The following is a 21,899-nucleotide window of genomic DNA, read 5'->3' as shown; positions in this document are numbered from 1 at the left end:
AACGGCTTCCGGGGGTAGCCAATTGTGTCGCTGTAGCCACTCCGCCGGTGTTGCCTGCATCGGACGTAGTATACCGGTATGACACTTATGTGCTTCTTTTAAATCGTTGAATCGACTAATGTATCGTGCCGTAGCTGTCTCCACTATGGCGGATGCCAATCTTCACCGACCCATCCAAATATCCAAGTTCGTGCTGACCCCCTCACCTGCATCAGGTATGGCTTCACAAGTTCTGATCTCTATGGTTCATTAATGAGCGTGTTGTGCTGTAGAACGGCGCTCGCATCTAGGCCCATTCGACGCCCAGTGTGCAGCAGACGCAGACGACAATTGCAACATAATCACTACACCGTGTATGACCTGGATACCGGAGTTTCCGCGTATCTCTGGGCGCGAAATCGTGACGTTCAGCGACGGCCTCTGGGGACCCCAGGAGTACACTCGGTGGCCTCAGTTATACAACGAACGCTGCGTTCACCACGCATGTATTCCCACTCGCGACTCAGAGTACGCCCCGGGGTCGCAAGTGTACGATGGTCTTGGATACGATCCGTGGGAGGAATCGAAGACATGCGGGGTCCTGGGGTTTGGGTATCTGAAGAGGGAGGTCCTGAACGAATTGTATTCAATTGCAGTCGCGGTCATTTCGCGTTACGAGCAGGCCGAAATGGCTGCTCGGCGTCGCGACCCAGCGACTTTCACTGCCTCATCGGGTGTTGATGGGCGGCTAGGCGCGATGTTATGCCTCCTGCTGAGGAATGCCGTTGACCGTCTCAGAGCGCTCCCCTGCACCGAGCAGCACGCCCTGGTGACGGCGAGAATGGCTCACCGTCTGGTTCTCGAGCTTTCCGGTCTGACGGTCTACTTCACCGTCCTGGTCAGTCGTATCGCCAACACACACAACCGTGTTCACCCCGTCTTGAGGGTCCTCGGCGCTTTCGTCCGCAATGACGCCGCTGCCCAATTCTTCCATCGCATAGGGTTGCCATACTGGTACATCCGGCCATGGACTGCCAACCTCTGTATCCGCAAGGTGGTGAAACCTCGTGCGTGGAATACCGAGCTCAAGGACGAACCCGCCTGGCCCCGCATTCCAAAGTCATGGTACGACCCCGACGGGACACATCAGGACCTGGCTCGCTGGACGCAGCCTTCGGTGCTCTTTGTGAGCAACCTATTGTGCTCGTCGGCGTTGCCTCGGCTCCAGGTCGTCGCTCGGCCTGACGGCACGGAGAGTGAGGCGAAAAGGTTCAAGGGCAATGACTCGACTCCGGCAATGCTGTCTGGTTCCAAGGCGCCGCCACAGACACGCAACGCCAAGAAGAGGGGCAAACGCACGCGCAAAGGCCGAGGGCCGGAGAAGACACCGGATCCACACCCCGCGACTACGTTCAAGGCTCCTCCTGCCGAGCTCGTCACCCTCAGTCCTAACTGGACGGCTGCCCTGTCAGAGCTGTCTCCGTTGCCGTTCCCGCCGCGCGTGGCGGTCGAATATTACTTCCCACCGCCCTTCCTCATCTTCCAGGCCACCACTCAGAAGACACGTTATCTGCACAACTTCGCGCGCATTTGTGAGTACTGCAGGCACCGCCTCGTCGATTCCACCATCAGCGGCACACCCCTGCGCATCGCCGATTGGCGTCATGCCCTTTACGGTGATTATCGTCTCGACGAGCCGGATGCGAAGAACAAAACTGGGAGTGAGGATGGATCACCGGGGAATGAGACAACTTCAGAGGTGCCAAAGCATGACTACCTCTACGAGCGATTGCAGTGCGTACGTCGGCTGTTTGCCAAAGGCGGATCTCTGCTGTCGTACAACGAAGCCGATGTATCGTGGTTTCGTGGGATGAAAGTCAATCTCGACACCGCAAAAACCAACAACATGTTCTTGGCCATGGTGGTTTGGGAACTTTACGAGACGAACTGGCGTTGTGAGTTGCGCGCCCTCGACAATCTCCTGGTCGACCATTCGGACGACGCGTTTCGCAAGTGGGAACGTGAACAGCGCGTAGCTCGAGTGTGGCAGTCGTCGGTTCATCAAACCGCGTTTTCGGTCATTGATGTGTCCTCCCCCACCTTCCGTTGGACGCCAACATGCGAAGAGGGATGGCAGAGTCGCCGGGGCAACCTTCAGGCTTTGTTGATGGTCATGAGTGCGTGGCCGCAGATCCCCGAGGTATTACGAGCCAATGCAGCCACAATTGGGGAATGCGATGATGCGGGGCACTTCAACGGCGTCGAGGCCACTGCACTCAAGTTTTACGTCAAAACCTTCGCGTCCAAGTTCTACCGTCTGCCATGTCCTCCCGTGCAACTAGCCTCTCTCCCGTAGTATACAATCTGTTATCTCTGCTGTCTAGTTGTTCAACCCTATCGCATCACATCGTCCTGCTGTCCATGTGTGGCTTCGCTCGAACTGCGCTTTGAAGCCCCCGGTGGTAAACTAAGTGCCGTTTTTGTTACGTCAATGTGGCACGCTGCTCACTTGTTCTGTTACTTAGTGCTGGTCCCGGGTCGCGCGCGGACGCGACTCGGAGGAACTAATGGTGCCAGTAAACGAGTAAATTCAGAAATCAGGATGCTTTAATTCTACAACGGTGGAGGCAGGAGAACAAAGAGACGACGGGCGACGCAATGTCCAATTATGTAGGTGGACTTGAAGGATGTCAAATCAATCTTCGTGAATATCTCTATTCAACAGACCCAGCAGCTCCTCGCTGCGGCTGATTGCACGATCACAGCCCTATCAGGTTTTGCCAGAGCCACAGTTTGAATACATTGCATCCCTGCTTGTAAATAAACGGTATTACATACCCTGCTGTGTGCTCGAGCGCCCCGGCAGAGGTCGATGAATGCCTGAAGGGCAGTTCTGAGATCGACTACATTGATGGGCGAGCCAGCCTGATCCGGGAGAACCTTCGGGGTGGCGACCAAAGAATCGAATTCATCCTGTGTGGCCAATGATACGCTCTTCCACCGCTGCTTGGACGAGGTAATGAATGACTCACCATAAGCTTCTTTGTCAAATCCACAAGTTGTTCCCGCTGAGTTGTCAAGACGTGTCTGATGCCTCGCAGCCGAGCAAGGTGTTGTTGGACGATTCCGTTCCTTGCGGGTTGCAGCGGCCCATCGTTTGCTGCAATCAGTTCTGCAGACGTCCGATTGAAGAGTTTTATCGTCTCATCGCGGAGCCGCCGACGTTCCGTGGTCAGCCGGTTGATATCAGACAGTACGATGTTGGCTTCAGCTAGACCTTGCGTGAAGTCTTCAGGAAGATCGATCAGTGGCCTGATGAACACTTGTCGGGCCACATCCTAGTTCACAAGTGTTCATGACCATGATGTACAAGTCTTCGATATAGATGACGTACCTGAGGCATGAATAACATAGACAACGATGCCGAGCTGTGCTCGATTTGTAGCCGCAGATAATCGGACTCAGATTCAAGGGAAATGAGGCGTTCTATGTGCCTCTGGAGTCTACTGGGCAGGCGTACATCGCGATCGTCGCCTTCAGAAGCCAGCAGTCTGTCCTGGAGCTAGAAAGGATGTCGTGAGTGGCTTGGCCGATATGTTACTTGGTATGGCAGCCCACTCGCCTGTGTCTGCAGTGTAGATAGGCTCAAGGAACGTTCAGACAGGCCGAGGAAAAGATTCTGCATGTCTTCCGCGGAGTAATTGTCATGAAATTCGTCGAGTATTCTTTCGAGCTTGGAGATCAGGTGTCTGCGGTGATGTACGTTCATTTTTTCAAGATGTTTCCTAGGCACGGACCGGGGCTCAAGCATCTCAAGATCGTCGAAATGAAGGTCGCGGAAAGTCCTTGAAAAAGAATGGCTGTGGCTTCAAAATTTATCTGTAGTAGTAGTCCGCACACTCACTGTAGCAGCGCACAGTCAATAGCGCTCGCTGCGTTTACGATATCCGCCTCTAAAGTATCGAGAGCTTCGTGGCTCGAGACTTCTCCAGTCGGTACTGCGTCGGAGACGGCAGACATTTCGTGGATGTTGTCGCTAGTGTAGGGAGTGGCTGCGTAGAGTAGGTCGGGCAGGGAAAGGCTCGACGAGCCGCTTCGACATCCCTATCGTGTTTGCATAAAGCAATATGCTTGCGTCGACGGCACAATGCAAGACGAAGATCGCTTCTGTCTGATTAAGTCTTGGCGCCCGCATTAGACTTCTCGATCGACAGGGTATCAACGCGTTGAAAGAACTTAACTTGAGCTGGTCGTCGCTATCGCTCTAAGTAGTCTGTTCGTCCCGAGTGGGCCATCATATATCATACTTGTAATACACGTTCAGTCATTGTTTTGAAGCTTTCTAGTCAGCCGTGATACTGTGATACACGCATATAACATTGATTGGAATGATGCAGTGCTCGACATGTCGGCCGTCACGCGGGGTCAGTGGCCCGAAAGTTTGACAACGGTGGGTGCGTACGCAGGACACATCGCTATCTTAGCGGCATATACGTCGAGTCAAAGGTTCGACATACACGTACGTACTACACTGATATCGGTCGTAGATGGAGGGAACACGCCAGACCTGCAGCGATGCACATCCGACGCGTTGTCGTGTGTATCAGCGGGTATGACGTATGTCGACCCGAGCAATGGACAAGCCGTCTTCATGGCCAGCAGGGACTACGGACTTCTTGTTCGTCAATCACCTGCTGGCACGGGCACGGGCACAGGCAGCCGCTCCGTATTCCTTGCGGTTCCTGGTCGTCTCCCTCACCGGTAGACTTGTACGCGCGTCATACAAGTCCTGACGAACAGAGCAGCCGGAACGACTGTGGTCACTACCATGACCGATAATACTAGCGCCGTGAGCCGCGGGCTGGGGCGGACACAAGGACGGCACAGCATGGGATAGGACGCTAGCAATGTACGTTGAGAGACGCCAAAAGAAGATAGTGAACGCACTCACTTTCCGAAATGTTCCCAAGTGTCTACCAGAACTACCAGAACAGCGAGAGCACGCATGACGGGCCCCGCCTTCTCCCAGATTGTACTCTCGACGTGCTTCTTCGTCGTGTCGTGCCTCCCATCGGTCCCCGCGCCTTGCGGAATATGCTTCACGTACACACTCGTGCCCGCGGTCTGCATCTGGTCTGGCAACGCGCCCGTAACACTCCTCCTGCGCGAGCTTCTCGTCGGGCAGAACCTGAGGATCCACGTTCGGTGCGACTTGCTGGCCCGTCGCGGTCACAAGCTGGAACGATTGCCTCTTGCTCCACGGCCTCACCCTCGTGTGTAGTGAGCTATTTTACTGCCGGTGGCGCCTGCACAGGAAAACTGCAGATTGCCGCTGGTGGCCTTGACGGCGGCGAGAGGCGCAGGCGGGAAGAGCCACTTGCGGGATGGAGGATGGAGGATGAGCACGATATGGATCGTGCAAATTGGTGCACCGAGGAGTTGCTCCACCATGCGACGTAGTTGTAAGCCGAACGAGGGCCTGTGGGCTAGCATGGACCGCGCGGCTGAGTTTCCTCAGCTGACCAGCTCCGGATCGTGCGAGCGTGCCCATTGGGACGACGCGAGTGTTCTGATATTCGGCGAGGTTTACTGGCAAACAACAGGCTGGCAAACAACAAGCGGTCAGACGGCAACTGCAGGACGGGCGAACGGAAAGATGGATGCGCGAGAAAGCGGATGCCGGGCGACAAACAAGACGGCGAACAGGCGACAAGCAGGCAGGCGGGATTGATGGCGAGAAGGCCAAGTTCGGTACTCAGTACTCAGTACTCAGCGCTGCAGACTTACATAATCGATCATTCAAGAATGCAGGTCACAGCTTCGTGACCGCGATCTGAGCGCGTATCTGGCCTGCATCTGCTCCTCGCCGACAACGACTCGGATGACAGGCTCCGAGTCGACCGTCTCCCTCAAACCTCTCAGCTCACTGTCTCCCTCACCTCCATCTCTAGAAGAAACTCAGTTTGCATCCGGGTCCAACAACGGCGGTCCCGCAGCCCTAGACAGAGCTTTTCGAACTGACGGAGGGGGAGCAGGAGGAAAATGGTAAGGCAGAGGTGCGCAACTCGAATAGACCGCGAGATAGCAAACGAAAGCGAAGTAACCTCCTACCTCCGACGTACAAGCACACTAAGAACCCCGAGAAGGCAGACTGGCGTACACGCCTCGTAGTGAGGAGGAAGAGGAGGAGCAGTCCGGCCCCGATGGACGATGAGGACGACGGCGACGAGGATCGCAGCAATGACAATGACGACCCCGCTCGTGCCGTTCCGCACGAGGTACAGAGCGATGGCGAGGACGATGATGACGAGCCGCATGTGCACGCTTCGGACGCGGAGGCGTTGGAGCCACTCACAGACGATTCCCTCGAAAACGAAGACACTACCGACGAGGACGATGCCGAGCTTGATGGTGCAGTCAGCGGGTCCAGTTTGCGCGCCGCATCCCACAAGGGTGCACCGTCGCCCGAACTCACCGAGAACCCAGACGATGAAGAAGCGGGCGAGGACCCAGTGGAGGACGATGCACCCGTCGCAGAGTTCTGAAGCCTCGCGCATCTGCCACACTCGACTCAGCAACGCTACTGGACGCGGCTCCCCCAGTGCTAGACGACAACAACACTGCGCTCATGGACGTCGACCAGATCGTGCCCCCGCCGCCACTCGTCGCTCCCGCACCTCACACGGCTGTAGCTCCTTCAATCATGGCGGGTTCTACTGTTGTGGCGCCACCCTCACGCTCCCCCTCGACCTCGACCTTCAGCATGTGATTCACTATCGCCGTCCTGCTCCCCGCCGCCCGACGCCGGCGCACCTTCCGGTCGCGAACCCGAACCAGATCACGAGGTCAAAGCAAGTCGTCCGTCACGCAAGAGGAGTGCCCGGGCACAAGGACACAAGACCAGAGCTGAGGCGGCGACGGATCGTGACCTCGACACAGATGAAGATGCAGACCAAACAGCGGAGGCAGATGGGGAGGACGGAGACGTGGGTGACGTTGGGGAGGCTGACCTGGACTCCCCAGCGTTGGAGATGGAACTGGGGTCCGATCTGCAGCCTGCCCACCATGCAGAGGCCCTGGACGTCCTTGCGACTCGGACTCACAGCAAGTTCGCGCTTCTTAGGGAACGCTTCTACGTAGAGAAGACGGAGGCACTTGCATGGGAAGAGGCCTTGGTGGCGGAAGGTGCGAGTGACACGGCATGCCTGTGTCAAGCCGTCTACTGACTCTCACTAGGCACACGTCCCGAGATGCGACGTCTGAAAGAACTGCTGAAACGACGCGATAAGCGGCTCGAGCTGGCCTCTAGGCGACGCGACTTTGAGGCCCTCAATTTAGTGAAGCGTCGTAAACTCAGCGCACCACGGGCTCGACGGAGGAGACCTTGAAGCGCATCGGGAAGGCCATCTCCACCTACCTTGAAGGATTCACGCCTCACCGCAACCTTGCGCGTATCCTGAACACCCGAGGGAAGACTGTGGAGGAGGGTAGAACATCGACTGGGCAACCGCTGAGGCACTTGCCTTCGGCGCTCTCGCCCTCGAGAAGGTCCACGTACATGTGTCCGGCCAAGACGTCGAGCGCGGTACCTTCTTGCAGCGCCACGTCGTCATTCACGACCAGGAGAACGAGCAGCAGTACGTCCCCCTGAATGCGCTGGGCTCCGGCCAGGCACAGTTTGTCAATCTGCAACTCGTCGCTCTCCGAGTTGGGCTACTTGCTCGTCTCTCCCGACGCGCTGACCATCTGGGAGGCGCAGTTCGGCGACTTCGCGAACAACGCGCAGTGCATCATCGACCAGTTCATCGCATCCGGCGAGTGTAAGTGGTTGCAGCGTACCGGCGTCGTCATGAGCTTGTGCACGGCTTCGACGATCAGGGTCCAGGGCGCTCCAGCAGTCAGTAAGAGCACTTCCTCCAGCTTTGCGATGACCACCCGCAGAAGCTCCCGCCGGTGAGAAGATGGACCTTCATTGTTAGCGATTTTGTGAATCGTCATAGGTACGCACACCATAGCATACTGAGTTGGGACCAACATCGCTTAGATTACCTTAGACTACTTCATTTTGGCGTCTCCTTGTACGAATGCTTATCTGGCTTTGTGCGGCTTAATGCATGTAGTTTTCCTGATGAGTTGTCGAGAGCCCTCGCGCAATGGGGAAAGTGTGCGAGGGTGTGATTGATTCCTATTTTGCTACGTACCCTATTCACATCAGAGATTTGGTCAGAATGGGCGTCCGAAAATGTTGCGGTCATGGTAAAGCTAAAGGCTCAGCATACTGCGAATGCGCATTTGTGTTTTAGAGCGGCGTTCAATCAAGCCACGTTGATATCGCGCTGGGTACAGGTTCTCTCAAGTGCTACAAAGGCATCGATATCTTCCAGTTCCCTTCCCTCTCCTCCCCTCCAAGAGTTGCCATGGCCAACACCGCTTACGTCGATCTGCATGTCTTGCATAACGGTCATTGTCTGACTGTGAACTGCGTCGCGTTCTCTTCTGACGGCCAATATCTGGCGAGTGGCAGCGACGACAGGTGCCTTCTCATATGGAATGTCAAAGACGGAGCTCTCCTCTACCGCCTACACTTCAAAAGTGCAGTCGATAGTGTGATATGGCACCCGGTACATCCAGAGACTGTCGTTGTAGGTTGCGAGGACGGGAGCATTCACCAGATGCGTGGTTTCTCAATCGTGAGTTCCGCCTAGTAGCATTCACCTCGAAATTGTTTATTACAGGTGCTGATTCGGATGCACTACGGACAGGATGGTCACGAAAAGTTTGACGTGAGGCTTGGTGTTAAGGGCCCAGTGCACTTTCTACAATACAATGCCGACGTTAGCTGCCTCGCGGCGGCTGTCGGCCCAGAGGTACATGTTACTAAGGAGCAGGACAAAGGTAAGTCCATGGTGTAGGTCCCCAAAGCACCCAAGTAGGCTCATCGAAAACAAAACAGATACGTATACCGGAGGCTTGAAATTAGCTTCACCACCACCGTTAGCCGCTGCCGCTTCTACGAGTCGCGACGACGTCGAACAGCGTGATACGCGCCTGCGGGTCACAGGGATCCACTTTAGCAGGAAGGGTCGTGTCATCATAGCGTCGTACGTCGCACATGGCATCATGTGGGTCGTTTTCTATCTGCTACCTCGTTCATTCACGTATTAGGTGGGCATGTAGAGCGTACGACCTGGTCAAGCGCGAGCAACTCTGGCACATCGCTCCGACCGAAGATGCACCGATGATGTGAGTGACGCGCCGCATGCTCTCATACCCGGCATAGTTAACATAATCTCAGTGCTTCGTCTGCGCTGTCTCCGGATTGCAAACAACTTATGGCCTACCATCTCCAGAAGGGCTTGCGCTGCTATGCCGTCGCCACATATTTCGCCAAGCCCAGCCGGTGCAAGTACGAGTTCGATGAGCCGCAAACAAGTCGTCTCTCGTTGCAGATGTCGTTTCTTCACGGGGGCAAAGCTGTTGTTTGTGGAACTACTACAGGCAAGGTCTGTATATGGGACATTGAGACGGGAGAGCTTTACCAGAAACTGCCGCATGATAGTGAGTCCGCAGAGTTGCGTAGACTTTGGATTGTGCTGACACAATACGTAGCTGATACTGTTCAGGCCGTTGCCGTATGCATATCATATTCGAGAAAACAAATTCAGGCTGAAGTACTGCACAACAGGCGCATCAAACAGGTGCCTTCAGTTATATCGCAACGGGATCCTCCGGAACGGGACAGCATACATATATCAAGATATGGCGCGCAAGGAACAGTAAGCTCAGGCTCGGGACAGTTAGTTGTGTCGTCGGCTGATTGAATTCAATGTGTAGATGAGCGTAACGAAGGCACGCCTCCCGATGGCCCAATGGCTGAAGCGTTCGACGTCTTGACGGTACGCAGGGCGTAGTATTATAGCGAACGACGTCTGATACCCTAGTCAGCGTAATCGGATCGTCGTCTTCAGCGATAACCAACGGCGTGCGGCACTATTCACTACAACATTTCTCGGCATCATCTTGGCCTCCTGGCTGCTGTACAACATCGGCCTTTCCGTTCCCTGGAAGGTTGCTTTTGTGAAACTGTTGGAACTGGTGCGCCGTCTATCTCTATGAATCTCCGGTATAAATTTCGCTCAAGCGTATACGTATGTCCGTAGCTCCTGGGTACATGGCGCTTAGCGGTGGAAATGGCCAACTGGCTTCGCTACTATTGCGGATGTGCGTTCTCCTTCCTGTGGCTGCAGATCAAACTCAGCCTTGGAACGGTGATAATTAATGTGTTGGACGATCCTGATGTTCGAAGAGTATTGGACCTTTAGTCCTCTGCGGCCGGGCGGCCTGTCTAGGATGTTACTTATGCGTACTGTTCTGACTACCTATCGAAATGCGAAATGTCATTGTCCCCATCTCAGAAGACTTATCCTGCCGGGAGTTGCGCCTCCCAATGTGCCACAGTGCGAGGCCGTCTGCCCTCGATACGGCCAGAAAATCTCGGCGAGAAAGTAGCCGACCTATGCATCATCATTGCCTGCTAGCTGCCCTTTGTCCTCAGTGCCGAGGAAGAATGCAACACACGCGGCAGGAGTGTTAAAACCCATAAATACATTCGCTTTCACTTTGCACCATCACCATCGCACGCTCCTCCCCGAAAGTGACCATGCCAGACGCCACTGGAGGAGACACTGCTTCCGCACCCCCCTCTGCTCCTCAGACGACGGTCAGCCACCCTGATTCGACGGTTCCTAGGAACCTGCAGAGCAACCGCGGAAACGAACCGCCTTCGAGTCCTCATCCGGCGGCCAGCGCTGCACCAATACCGGCGCTTCCGCGGAATCCCAAGAGAGGTCGCCACGACGGCCCGGGTGCAGAAGACGATGACAATGCCGGAAATATAAACACCGCCAGCTCGAGCAAATTTCTCAGACTGGATGAGACGGGTAAACGTGCCAGACCAGTCCTCCAGGTCTGCAATCTACTCCCCTCCTTACATTAGTTTTGCCGCTGATCATCCGTCGTCACCTAGGACGGAGATGCTAACGCCACTACCACGACGTCCGCACCACCCCCGACCCGGAGCAGCGCAAAGCGTGGGCGTCGTAAAGGAACAGGCCTTAGCAGCGTATGGCCATTCTCTCTCGTACGTAACCCCCTTCCTCCAACTCCTAATCATCCAGCTTTATGGCATGCCATTGATCTTCCAGTTACCGTCATGGTCTCCGGTGAGGACGGCGACGGTGGAATCCGATGCGCCCACCAGTGCCGTCCAAGGTAGTACGGCTGTGACCTTAGGTCCCGTTGGCCTGTCTTCCCAAGGAACACACACGCCTCCCTCGAACTCTCAAGTGCCGCCGACCCGTAAGTTCTTCCCATGGTTGTGCACTCCCCTGTTACGGCCCAATCTAACGGTGCTCAGAACCGGAGGCACAAGCATCTCAGTCGACGCGCCCTGGGCCAAACGAAGGAGTTCATGCCATGGACCTTGATACGAATGGAATCAGCGGTGCGGCAGCGTTGTCAGGCTTTGCTGACACTACAGGGAGCGACGTGACCCCGGAGTCCAGCGACATGCCACACCCCGCGCCGGTCCCCAAATCGATGACACCATCCAGTTCCACTCTCCAGCCTGAGGGCGTGCAAGGCGGAGCGCTGGCTGCGGGATCAGCATCGGTGAGGCTGTAGATACTAATGATAGCTTTACTTATGCCTGACTACGTCGTCGTGCTGGCTTCATTCACAGCGTTTTGATTACCCAATCAATACAATCGGGCGAAGAGCGTACGAGAAATCCAAAGCAACATCAATCCCGGAGTCCCCCTCAAGCTCGAGCAATGCAGGACCCAGCACAGCGCCGAGCAGCGCTACGAGGGTGCCCCATCACTCTGCTGGTGCGAGTACACGACAGCCGCAGGTATGTTCGTGAGTGGCCTCGACCGGGAAATGACGAAGTTGAGTTCTGTTCCAGGACAATCATTTCGTCACCACTCAGCAGCTCGATCAATTCGAACAGAGGCTTCTTCACCATGTACGTGCAGTTGTTGAGGAATCCATGGCCGGAATCAACCAGGTCGTGCAAGACATAGTCCAGCCTCGTCTGCGCCGCCAGCGTAAGCCTGAGCAAAATGGTGGAGACGATGATGGGTCCGAAGCTGACGACGAAGGAGGGGATAATGAAGGTCCTCGGACTCCGCAAGCGACATTCGTATTCAGGAAAGCCGAACCGACGCCGCGGGAGGTTGAGAAAATTAATCTACAGGTCCGAGTTTTCAAATTTGACTCAGCTTTCCAGCGCTGATGTTCCGGATGCACAGGATGCCATAAGACACCATGCGCGTCGGCTCATGGGACGGCCTAGTGGCGAACGGGCTCCCTTGATTAATCGTGCAGACCCTCAGGAGGTCGCTGCTTATGATCCTGATCCCTCCGATCCAGACGCAGCCGAAAGAGTCCTTCCTTGTACCGCAGAGGATTTCAGACCGGACTTTGACGGTACACCGCATTCGCAGTGGAACGTCGGTGTTGCGATAGTCTTCACACGGAGCTTTGTGAACGCATTTCCGAGATTCCGGGAGATCTTCGAATACGAACAAATCGCCGAGCAATGGATCACGCACTTCGCACATCTGAGACGTTGCTATTTGCAAACGCAGAAAGGAGAGGAAGAAATCTCGAGGATACGACAGGCAGCGCGACGCAAAGCACGCAGAGAAGCAGTGGGTCTATGAGAAGTCGCACGGGTGATATTTGTTGACATGTTTGCTGTGTAATCACACAGATATTCAACAGGCGTCTGGCCGCCGCTACGCTTGTCACAAGCTCGGAGCCCCACGCACGAGATTTAATGACGTCTCTCGGACCAGAAGGCATGAGTTCTGACGAATCCGATCACGACGCGGGCGGCGGGGAACCCGTCTACAAGATCTCGACGAGCTCATGGAGAAGTCTGAGGTTAACAAGCTGGCTGAGGGGGCTCGATGCCCTTCATCTGATGGATCGTTACCGCGGTGTATTCGACAAGTCACCGGGTGGTTGGCCGCACTTTCGACAGGCTGCTCTGGGGAAGCCGAGCGCTCGTGCGGCTGTGGGGCATCTACCAAGGGAATGCTATGCAGACAATTGGCTTGCTAACCAATCGCTTTTTCTCCGTGATACGTTGCAGATGGTAGACATGGCAGTGAACTTGACGCATCCAGAGGACATTCAAAGGTGGATCCACATAGCTGCATGACCTACAAACAACTTCTGATACTTCTTCACAGAATCATTGACCGCTACGATGTCATGGACAGGGATGTCGTCAAAGGTCGACGCATACCTCAAGGCGATGACATCGATGCTACGTCCGGGGACGGACGTCACTCAGAGGCTGAAGATACCGAGATGGCTCCTCCCGCGCAGAGCTCACACGGTAGACGAAACGCATCGCCAGGGCCTTCCAATAGTCGTAGTTTCGATGAAGGTAGTAGTAAGTGACGGCGACGGAACTTACAGTGCCGGACGTGATGGAACTTACAACGCTATGCGACTGCGGACGATGTTTCAGGAATTGTATTCGTGTACACAGAGAAGGAAGAATTGTGTACGAAACGTGTACGTGAAATCGCCAGTGCAATTGCAAGCCGGTTCTCCGCAGGTGCCGATTTGTTTTCGATTTCGACTGCAGCTGAGCGTGTCGCGGCGCTAAGCTATGTAAATAAGTTCGCGCCACACACCTCCGCACATCGCGACTCGCCTCCGAGTCTGCCCCGCTCTCGCCCCTCAGTAGCTCACTCACTACTCACCGGAGTGGCTCGAAAGCCTCATCATCGCACTCTACGCATCGACATAGTGGAGGTCGCTATGGAGGCGTCAACAAGACCGCGAATGCACGAGAAAGGGGACCAGTACCCGGATACCGTAAGTGCGCATTCGCGAGATATACTCAGTGACGAGCAGACGACTCCAGCTGTGCGTGCGCGCGCTGATCGGTGAGGACACGGGCAGCGAAGACGAGTGGGCGGGGAAGGAGCGCGAGAAGCGCGAGCGAGTATTGCTACCATGCGGACGTGTATGTAGGCGAAGGGTGGAGACCTGTGGGCTATGCGAGAGGTGCGTATGTATGCTGGCGCTGCGTGGAATGATGGCTAATATACATTTGGCGACGACAGGCGGGCTGAGCGCGGCTGCGTCGATCTGTGCAAGTGTGCATGGGGACTAAGCGGAGGTGGAGGCGGCGCGGTGGCATACATAGTAGCTGCGTGGCGGTGTCGTACACCAGGTTCGTTGCTATCGTTGGGCGTGTGGCGGTGAAATGGATGCTGAATGTGGGTGCGCAGGTTCTCCGTAGTCATTCTGAGCGCATACCAGCAGACCCGCTCTCAATTCAATGGTGTCCTGGGCAGCACCTCGGGGGACAACCTTGACAAGGCATTTTGCCTTCTTGGCCCGGTGCGTAGCCTGCTCCCTCCGTTCTTTCTCCCCTCGCAATGCAGTCGCTGACTACTGCTGCCCGCGCGCAGTCATGCAAAGCGACGCAGAGATCCCGCACAGACCCCGGGCCGCGCAGCACCCGTGCTCTGCACTACCGGCGCCGCCGCCGCAGTCACGAAACTCGAGCCTTTGAAAGTCCCAGGCAGCAGGGAGACGCCATCCTTCGCGGAGCAGCAGACCATCAGGGGCTCATTCAACATGGATCGGCGGCATACGTACGAGGTGTACCATACCAACGGGCTGAGGGTCGCCAGGGAGGATGCGCGCACTGAGGGAGCACTGTCCACGCCGGTGCGCCCGCAGTTCAGCTTTCGTCTTGAACTACAGTGTTGGACTGACGAGTCGCAGAAGGAAGCACGGCTGAAGGGTGGCCCCTCATCTACTAGCGAGGACGGCGACAGCAGCTCGTCGAGCCCGAACCTCCTCTTGACGCCTGCGCAACACGGAACAGATCCGTGTCAATGCACATGAGCATCGACGACGAACAGGATGCGAACGTGGCTTGCCTCCTTACCTCTCGGGGCCGGAACGTCGAGCGCTTCATGCGCCTTCTGTTCTGTGCTTCTCAGGCAGGACTGAACGTCGGCTCGCTCCCTCAGCAGAATTGTCACGGCTTGGGCATGTCTGCGCCATACGCGGTGCACCACATCGGGCCTCTAGCTGTCCACGGAGCTTCTTAGTTCCAGCAAGACAAGAACCGGAAACCGAGTGGCAGAACGACCCCTGTCGGCACTCCCCATACTTCGTACGCCTTGGGTCCGCCTTCGAGCTTGGAGACAGCCTTGACAGCCCGCTCCTCAGGTCCATGCGCTGTATGCGGTCAATCCCGTGCAGACCCATCCGTGGTATTACTCTCAGATGTACACAGAAGCTGCAAACCCAATACATTTCCCTCATAAGCCGACGTGGTAGCTGCCGTACGTGCCCCCAGTCCCGAGTGTGCTGCATGGAGGGCAGTGGGAGCGCGGAAATCTCACCGCGATGTTGCAGGATGCTATTCTTGTGCCTGCGGGCATCGCTGGGGAGTAGTCAAGAGACGAACAAGGGCAAGCGGCGAGACTCAGGTGGACAGCACGGCGGTCAGACGGAGCCCAATCCCTGCAGGATGTAGGACTCGATCGTAGAGCTTTCAAGCAGGAACCACGATCCCTTCAAATTCCGTACTTCGCGTCGACGATTCTTACGTCTTTCACATTTGTTCTCCTAACATCACTTTGACAAGATATTCTGGGAATGAGGCGGCGGATCCTACGGTGTCTATACAACGTGCCCAGGATATTGATTGCGCCTGCCCGAGGTGCCCTGACTGGTTCGATGGGTGAGTGCGCGAGCGAACGGGCGAACGAAAAGGCGAATGAATGGCGAGCGAACGATCGCGAATAGGCGAACTCGCGGACGGCACGGGGCCCGGATACCCTTATCCGGTAGCGACGTACCGATCAGTCGTCTTCGATCTAGATCTAGAATAATCACAGCGGTGAAAGTGCACAACGCACAGGCGACGCACCCAGGAGACTTGTTGTCTGGCACCTCACCGTCTCCTTGTCTCCGGCCGCCTGCAATATCATGATTGATTCCTCAGACCACGTCGTGTCCCGCAGTGTCGCCACGAAGATCAACGAGCCAAACATGACGATCACGGAGCAGGAGGAGGGCGATGCCGCTGATGAAGACGTGGATGAACTCGAGGAGAGCGATGTCGGCGGCACAGAACGTGCGGAGGAGCGGCGCCAAGTGAAAATTGAGGTCAGTGTACCATACATTCACACTTGTTATGCCGTTCACGACGTTCTCCGTTAGTTCCACGGCGACTACAAATGTGATCGCTGCAAGTGTGTTGAGGAACGGGCACAAAGACGGGCAGCAAAGCTCGGGAAAGGCCCCAATGAAATCGCGCCGTTCATTTGCACGATCTCCGGGAGACGGAAGCGTTGCGACTTCTGCTCAAAGGGCCGGCGACCACACTGCTCGGTTCAGGTGAGTGTTTTCTCATCCTTACGCCACATTCGATGCTGTGCTGAATTTTGTACACGAGCCATATCTCATCAACAGTTTGGTCAGCGTCGATAAGGACCTTGTCGGCACATATACGTCCAACCACGCTCCCGAGGCCACAGTCACTGGGATCGAGTCCAACACCAAGATCTACTCGCCAGCCCGCGTACAGGACGATTCGCCTCGAACGAAGCATACGACCAGCCTCGCAAAGCCCAAGCGCAAGAACACAGTTAAAGCAGCGAAAAAGGTCGCAGGCGTTCGCAGCAGCGCAAGCCAGCCCCGCAAGCGTGCTCAGCCGCGCACACGTATCGCCACCTCAGTAACTGGATCGTCTTCGCACTCAAATAACTCGCCAAGTTGTGTCGAGACCGATCTCTTGAACGAGGAGGGGCCTCGTCTCCGTAGCACTGCGGAGGAGGCCCCGGATGTCCTGCGCAGTGATGTTCGCAGACTCGAAAGCGAGATGCACGAACTGCGCAACGCATTGGAAGCTGAGCGGGCATTCCGGAAGGAGGTAGCAGTCGATCTCGCCAAACTTCGCAGTGAGGTGGATGACCTACGCGCTGGCACCGGTGTGTGCCCCTTGGCCGCTCATGAACCGGATATATCGTCGTTCATTGCCAGGGTTAGGAGGCCGTTGGGCAGTGTCGATGATCGCGATGATTGTGATGTAAGTTTATGTCCATAAATCATATTTCCCCCGCTGATGACTGGTATCAACCCTGTTACCTGTTAGATGACTCGTCAAACGGCTGGTATGTCCAGTGAGCGTACCGAAGGCAACGACAGCCACGGTGCTGCAGTGAATTTCACTGCATCAATCACGCCCTCTGGTCTCGATGTTGGACAACGCAGCGAGCTCTCACTATAGCGTCTCCGCCTTTGGAGACGACACATAATACATGCTGCTGGGTGGGTTAGTGCCATGCGCGCCGTGTAGAGTACCGAGGCAATTTCGCAGTGTCCAATAACTGTACAGTGTATACTATCTTATTGTAGGTGCGAGCGCAATGGCCCGCCGCGAAACGTCCACACTCGTTTACTGTCTTCGATCGCACGGCGATGACCCAGACTTCTTCTGCGTCACGCCCAAGGATAACATCAGCTCGCATTGTCGGTAGCTCTTCTCCCACTAAGCAGCTCAGCGCGCGACGCGAGGTGCCGATGTTTTCGAGTTCGACATGGGGATGTGGCGGCGCTAATGACGGCTTACGTCATGCTCTCACGCCCCGCGACCTCAGCGCTTCAGTCCGACGACTTGCAGCCCGTCATGCTACATGCGACGGCGCTCAACGCTCACGGCGTCCACCATCCCGCAGCTGCAGCACCTCCGTCGCAGCCCCGCCGTCGCAGTCCGTCCGAAGCCCGCCCGGAACGAAGGGACCCGCCAGCTGGCGGGTCGAAGCACGGCGGCCTAGCCCGCGAGGACGTCCGCCAGGTCGACATAGGAGATGCGCGACGACTCTCTGCGAAACGTTGGCAGGATGTCGCTTTTATGCGGAGTCCTGTAAGTGCGCTCTTCGCGTGTCCTTACCCGAAGCTGACCATCCACAGGGGACTGTCGCCGATGGCGGATTCACCGCCACCCGAATTCGATTCACAGGTCCAAGGCGTCGACCACCTCGTTTCACGCCCTCGACTCTGGACGGGGCAGTCTCAGCTACGCGGGTCAGTCTCAGTGATCGCAGCGTAGCGGGCGCGTCGTTGTCGCAGCAACAGAAGCAAAGTCGGCGAGTCGCGCAGCCGGTGGAGCGGTACCGTAGGAGGAGCCATGCCAGGGTGCGAAGAAGAGGTGCGTGGCGTGAAATTTCTCCTTCACTCGATGCTAACCGTTGTCTTCGATGTATAGAAAACCCCTTACCACGTACTTGCCGCGCCGAATGCGCTAGCGAAGGCGACGCTTCGCGCGAAGATATCCGAACTGCAGCCCACGCCTCGCCCGCCCATCCGTCGCCCCGTCTCGCCCCGGTCGTCCGTTTTGGTTTCGACCATGCGTTGATGACCGGGCGGTGAGCTCCCGTTCTTGATGAGCGGTAGAGCGAGCCTGCTCGGGTCTTTCCCAGTCCTGATCCCCTTCGTCCCTTGCCCATGCCCCTGCCGTTTACCGTGCAGCGCTGCTGATTGCTTTTGCTCTGACGACTCTTCACTTCCACCAGTCCACCCCGAATACTCCATGCACGTTCTCCGGGCGCCGAGGCCGACTCGGACACGCCCGCCAGTCGCATATCATCAGGCTCGTTCGCCGCTTGAACGCCTACGGGGCATTGCGTCACCTCCCACTGTCCTCCCAGCGGTCACCATCTCTCCCCTGCGCGGTCTTACAGCCCTCTCTTGGACTCCCCTCTCGTGTGTCATTGTTTCCTCCATGGCGGTGTCGCCGTCCACCTCCTCGCCTCACCTGATGCCATACCGGTACGTGAGTTATCATCTCGAAGTCGATGTTGACAGTGTTGGATCGATGTCTGAATGTAATTTTGCTCTGCAGGTGTATGATGGTGCTGCGCGGCCACTAACGTCAGACTCGTCCGAGTCTGTGTTACCACTGGCATGCGCCGACTCCCATGCCTCGGCTTTCGAACAGTCGGTCTGTTCGTCACCATACAGCCTTCGACCGCTGTCCAGACCTTCTACTGTCACCTCTGCACTGTCGCCGATACAGCCATCCAGATGTGCGAGTGAGCCCGTTGACCTCGCTGCTCCGTACGATAATGACGCCCCCGACCCGGTCCTACCGCCAAACGGCGCTTGCTCATTCGTTCCCTCTGCTTCGGATTCGGCTTCGTGTCCAGGTTTGGATCCGAATTCGCATGTCACGCTACACGATGCACTGCTGCCTGAAGTATGTCCTGCATCGCCACTTGAACCCACAGAAGTCCTCGACAGCACGCTCTCTCCTGTGGATCCGGCATTCCTCGGCAGCCTCGATACCCTTCACTCTTTGACGCGTGGGCGGGATTTATTTTGCCGACTCAGTCCTTGAAGATAGTGCTAGTGACGACGACGAGACTGGAACCGGAGAGGACTCACCACACTACCCTCGTCGTCTCCGTCGGGCCACCCACGTGTCTTGTGCCTCGCACAGCCCCTTAGGCCTCAGCCCGTAGCTGATCTCTAGTCGAGGAGCCACTTGGAGTGCTCAATAAATGGAGCACGTACTTCGCGCTCTGGCAAGAAAGTGCTCGTGCCTTTCGGATCTCGCTCAAGCGACTAAGTCATGGTGCCCTAATCATCCGGCATGTATCCTTGTGATCCACGGTGTAGATCGTCCAAATACGATGTGACCGCACGGTAGTCGTTGACGCAATGATCAGCCACATCCATCGACTATTTTCGGCCATTTCGGGGAGTCAAATCCCTTGTGGAGCGTGTAATATGAGTCCCTTATTTTCGCGTCTGGATTGTGCCGACTGAATAGACTGCTACGGGTTTCGGCGGAAGACATAAAAGAGAAGAGTTCCCAGAGAATCCCATGTTATTATGAGTATAGTAGCTGAGATATCATTGGAGCCTCAGGGCAACGTGTTTGTTGCACTCAGACGCCTTGTTCCATGCAACTATCACCTCCTCACCCTGCCCACCGTCGTTACGTTCGCGTTCGCCAATACACAATGTCGGCCTAGCCCTGGCCTGCCTCATGACTACGCCTGCCGACCGATCTTACCTCGCTCGCAATTTTGCGCTACCCCTACACTGGTGTGGTTCCCGTCCGCCAGCTAAACGTCGACCTCTCGTCACACCCGTCCAGTGGCTGCATGCATGGCATGCCGTTACAATGGAGTCTAAATAAGGTATGCCAAACGGATGTATACAAGTTGCATAATGCATTAGATCCGGACATCGAGCAGTTCTCCTTTCTCGACTTCCACTACTGTCGACGTCCGCTACTACTCTGCGAACTTAAGTGCCACGTCCCGGAGGAGGTTCGTAGCTACTTGTTGCAACGTCATCGACACTGACCCATTTCAAGCTGCATTTGCGGGCAGTCCTGACAGACTATCGCGACGGAAATAACCGATGGCGCCTGCAGCGACTGGTGTTCTGCGAGGCCGACCTGTGGTTCTCTGCCAATGCGTCACATCTGGGTGCGCATTGCTGACAGTCAAAGATATGCGCAGAGGGGTGAAGGTCAAGGGAAATTGGGTGTCGCGGAAACTATATGACACCCATACGACGATAGATAAACGGGCACGGTGGCTAGAAGGGCAGGCAATCCTGGCTGGCAACGTTGACGGCGCATTCATCGCGCGGTCGCTCACTGGTCCACAATCGGCATCACGCATTGCCTCCGACGGAATTGGCGAGCCACTCGTTGAACCTCACGAACTCAATGACGCACCCTGCTTGGGTCCCTCCATGACCCCAAACCAATCGCATCAGCGACGCATACGCGACATCGACTTGAGCGACAGCTTTGTTGCCTTAGACGGGAACGCTTCCTCAATCGATACGGACAGTGATACTGCTGAGTCGGCTGCGTCTGAAGACGAGGAGGAGGCTGGGTCGCCACCGTCCTATGATTCTGCAGAGGAGAACGCAGACGAAGCCCTGGATGCTGCCAATGCGCGCGCTATCAAGGAGTTGACCTCGGTGTTCGTATTAGTCAATACGAACATCCTCACATTTTCCGTTCCCCCGACACTCATCTTTGCCCATCCGCCCGACGAAGCCTCGTCTGAATATCACCCCCCTGCCACGGAGCCTGCTTCATTCGCGAACAGCGGCCTTCTACGCCTATCCACCCAGCATTCAATCAATAACCACTTCCTGCGTCACGAAGAATTCATGTATCAGCAGCTCGTGAACATTAGTCATCTTGTCTCGAATTCCTCCCGACTTCAACACCTGCAGGCTATGGTTCATAATCGCATCCTGGACGAGCTCAGACGCTTGGAGGGTATAAAGGGAGAAGAATGGAATTGTCAACGACACGGAGGTCATGGTCCCCCAGATCCCCATCTTGTAAGGTATAAAGGACAGAATCGGATTCTCCTTGCATCTGGTGAGTGCTGCGTCCACTCTAGGCTAAGCCAAGCTGAGCGTCGCAGAACGCTTTCATCATGCGCAGCATCGTTCAGCAGACCCGGCCATAATGGCACTCAAGTTTTTGATCCTCGTACTCCATCTCATCTCCCGAGTATCGAGGAACGCTTGCGACTTCACACTGTACGTACTGCGATGGTCGCTTCAAAAACTTCAACAGCGCGGCTCGAGAAGGAGCATCGAGGAGCAAGTGGGCTTCGATAGCATTCCCGTCGACTCTCGTACCCTCCTTCATCAGTTCGACATGGACCCTGTCGTGCGCTCCTATGTCGTGTGTCCAGAGTGCTACTGTCTGTACCCAGACTCCAGCCCAGCTCTTGAGAGCTGTACCCATCAAGCGACGCCATCGTCCCCCGTCTGCGGTACGTCATTGCTACGCAAGTGCATGATCCAAGGCAAACTATATACGGTGC

At 56.0% G+C, this 21,899-nt stretch overlaps 6 protein-coding genes across 6 annotated transcripts; 5 read left to right on the top strand and 1 right to left on the bottom strand.

Annotated features, from left to right (window-relative positions):
• Positions 1 to 355: 355 nt before the first annotated feature.
• On the top strand, positions 356 to 2,335 carry B0H18DRAFT_1125770 (uncharacterized protein; the record flags this gene model as incomplete). The annotated part of the gene is made up of 1 exon (XM_048035059.1): positions 356 to 2,335. The coding sequence occupies one exon, from the start codon at positions 356 to 358 to the stop codon at positions 2,333 to 2,335; it is 1,980 nt and encodes a 659-aa protein (XP_047886439.1).
• A 339-nt stretch (positions 2,336 to 2,674) lies between these two features.
• B0H18DRAFT_1125769 (uncharacterized protein) lies at positions 2,675 to 5,430 on the bottom strand (the record flags this gene model as incomplete). The annotated part of the gene is made up of 6 exons (XM_048035058.1): positions 2,675 to 2,746; positions 2,818 to 2,952; positions 3,012 to 3,317; positions 3,374 to 3,541; positions 5,087 to 5,249; positions 5,300 to 5,430. The coding sequence occupies 6 exons, from the start codon at positions 5,428 to 5,430 to the stop codon at positions 2,675 to 2,677; spliced, it is 975 nt and encodes a 324-aa protein (XP_047886438.1).
• Positions 5,431 to 8,396: 2,966 nt separating this feature from the next.
• On the top strand, positions 8,397 to 9,796 carry B0H18DRAFT_887357 (WD40-repeat-containing domain protein; the record flags this gene model as incomplete). Its single annotated transcript, XM_048041166.1, has 6 exons — positions 8,397 to 8,669; positions 8,742 to 8,874; positions 8,933 to 9,101; positions 9,157 to 9,222; positions 9,275 to 9,550; positions 9,652 to 9,796. The coding sequence occupies 6 exons, from the start codon at positions 8,397 to 8,399 to the stop codon at positions 9,794 to 9,796; spliced, it is 1,062 nt and encodes a 353-aa protein (XP_047886437.1).
• Positions 9,797 to 12,320: 2,524 nt separating this feature from the next.
• Positions 12,321 to 13,207, top strand: B0H18DRAFT_887381 (uncharacterized protein; the record flags this gene model as incomplete). Its single annotated transcript, XM_048041169.1, has 2 exons — positions 12,321 to 12,692; positions 12,755 to 13,207. The coding sequence occupies 2 exons, from the start codon at positions 12,321 to 12,323 to the stop codon at positions 13,205 to 13,207; spliced, it is 825 nt and encodes a 274-aa protein (XP_047886436.1).
• Positions 13,208 to 16,014: 2,807 nt separating this feature from the next.
• On the top strand, positions 16,015 to 19,125 carry B0H18DRAFT_959980 (uncharacterized protein; the record flags this gene model as incomplete). Its single annotated transcript, XM_048042888.1, has 12 exons — positions 16,015 to 16,194; positions 16,249 to 16,425; positions 16,484 to 17,116; positions 17,183 to 17,201; positions 17,446 to 17,559; positions 17,688 to 17,953; positions 18,050 to 18,114; positions 18,160 to 18,238; positions 18,296 to 18,417; positions 18,771 to 18,858; positions 18,932 to 19,030; positions 19,051 to 19,125. The coding sequence occupies 12 exons, from the start codon at positions 16,015 to 16,017 to the stop codon at positions 19,123 to 19,125; spliced, it is 1,917 nt and encodes a 638-aa protein (XP_047886435.1).
• Positions 19,126 to 20,207: 1,082 nt separating this feature from the next.
• B0H18DRAFT_959979 (uncharacterized protein) lies at positions 20,208 to 21,875 on the top strand (the record flags this gene model as incomplete). The annotated part of the gene is made up of 6 exons (XM_048042887.1): positions 20,208 to 20,234; positions 20,275 to 20,366; positions 20,562 to 21,445; positions 21,512 to 21,609; positions 21,647 to 21,757; positions 21,789 to 21,875. The coding sequence occupies 6 exons, from the start codon at positions 20,208 to 20,210 to the stop codon at positions 21,873 to 21,875; spliced, it is 1,299 nt and encodes a 432-aa protein (XP_047886434.1).
• Between the last annotated feature and the right edge of the window lie 24 nt (positions 21,876 to 21,899).

Source organism: Fomitopsis serialis (assembly GCF_022376445.1).
Source record: "Fomitopsis serialis strain Sig1Antser10 chromosome Unknown B0H18scaffold_167, whole genome shotgun sequence".
NCBI lineage: Eukaryota > Fungi > Basidiomycota > Agaricomycetes > Polyporales > Fomitopsidaceae > Fomitopsis > Fomitopsis serialis.
The sequence above is the reverse complement of the archived record's forward strand: the minus strand, read 5'-3'. Positions and strand labels throughout refer to the sequence as shown.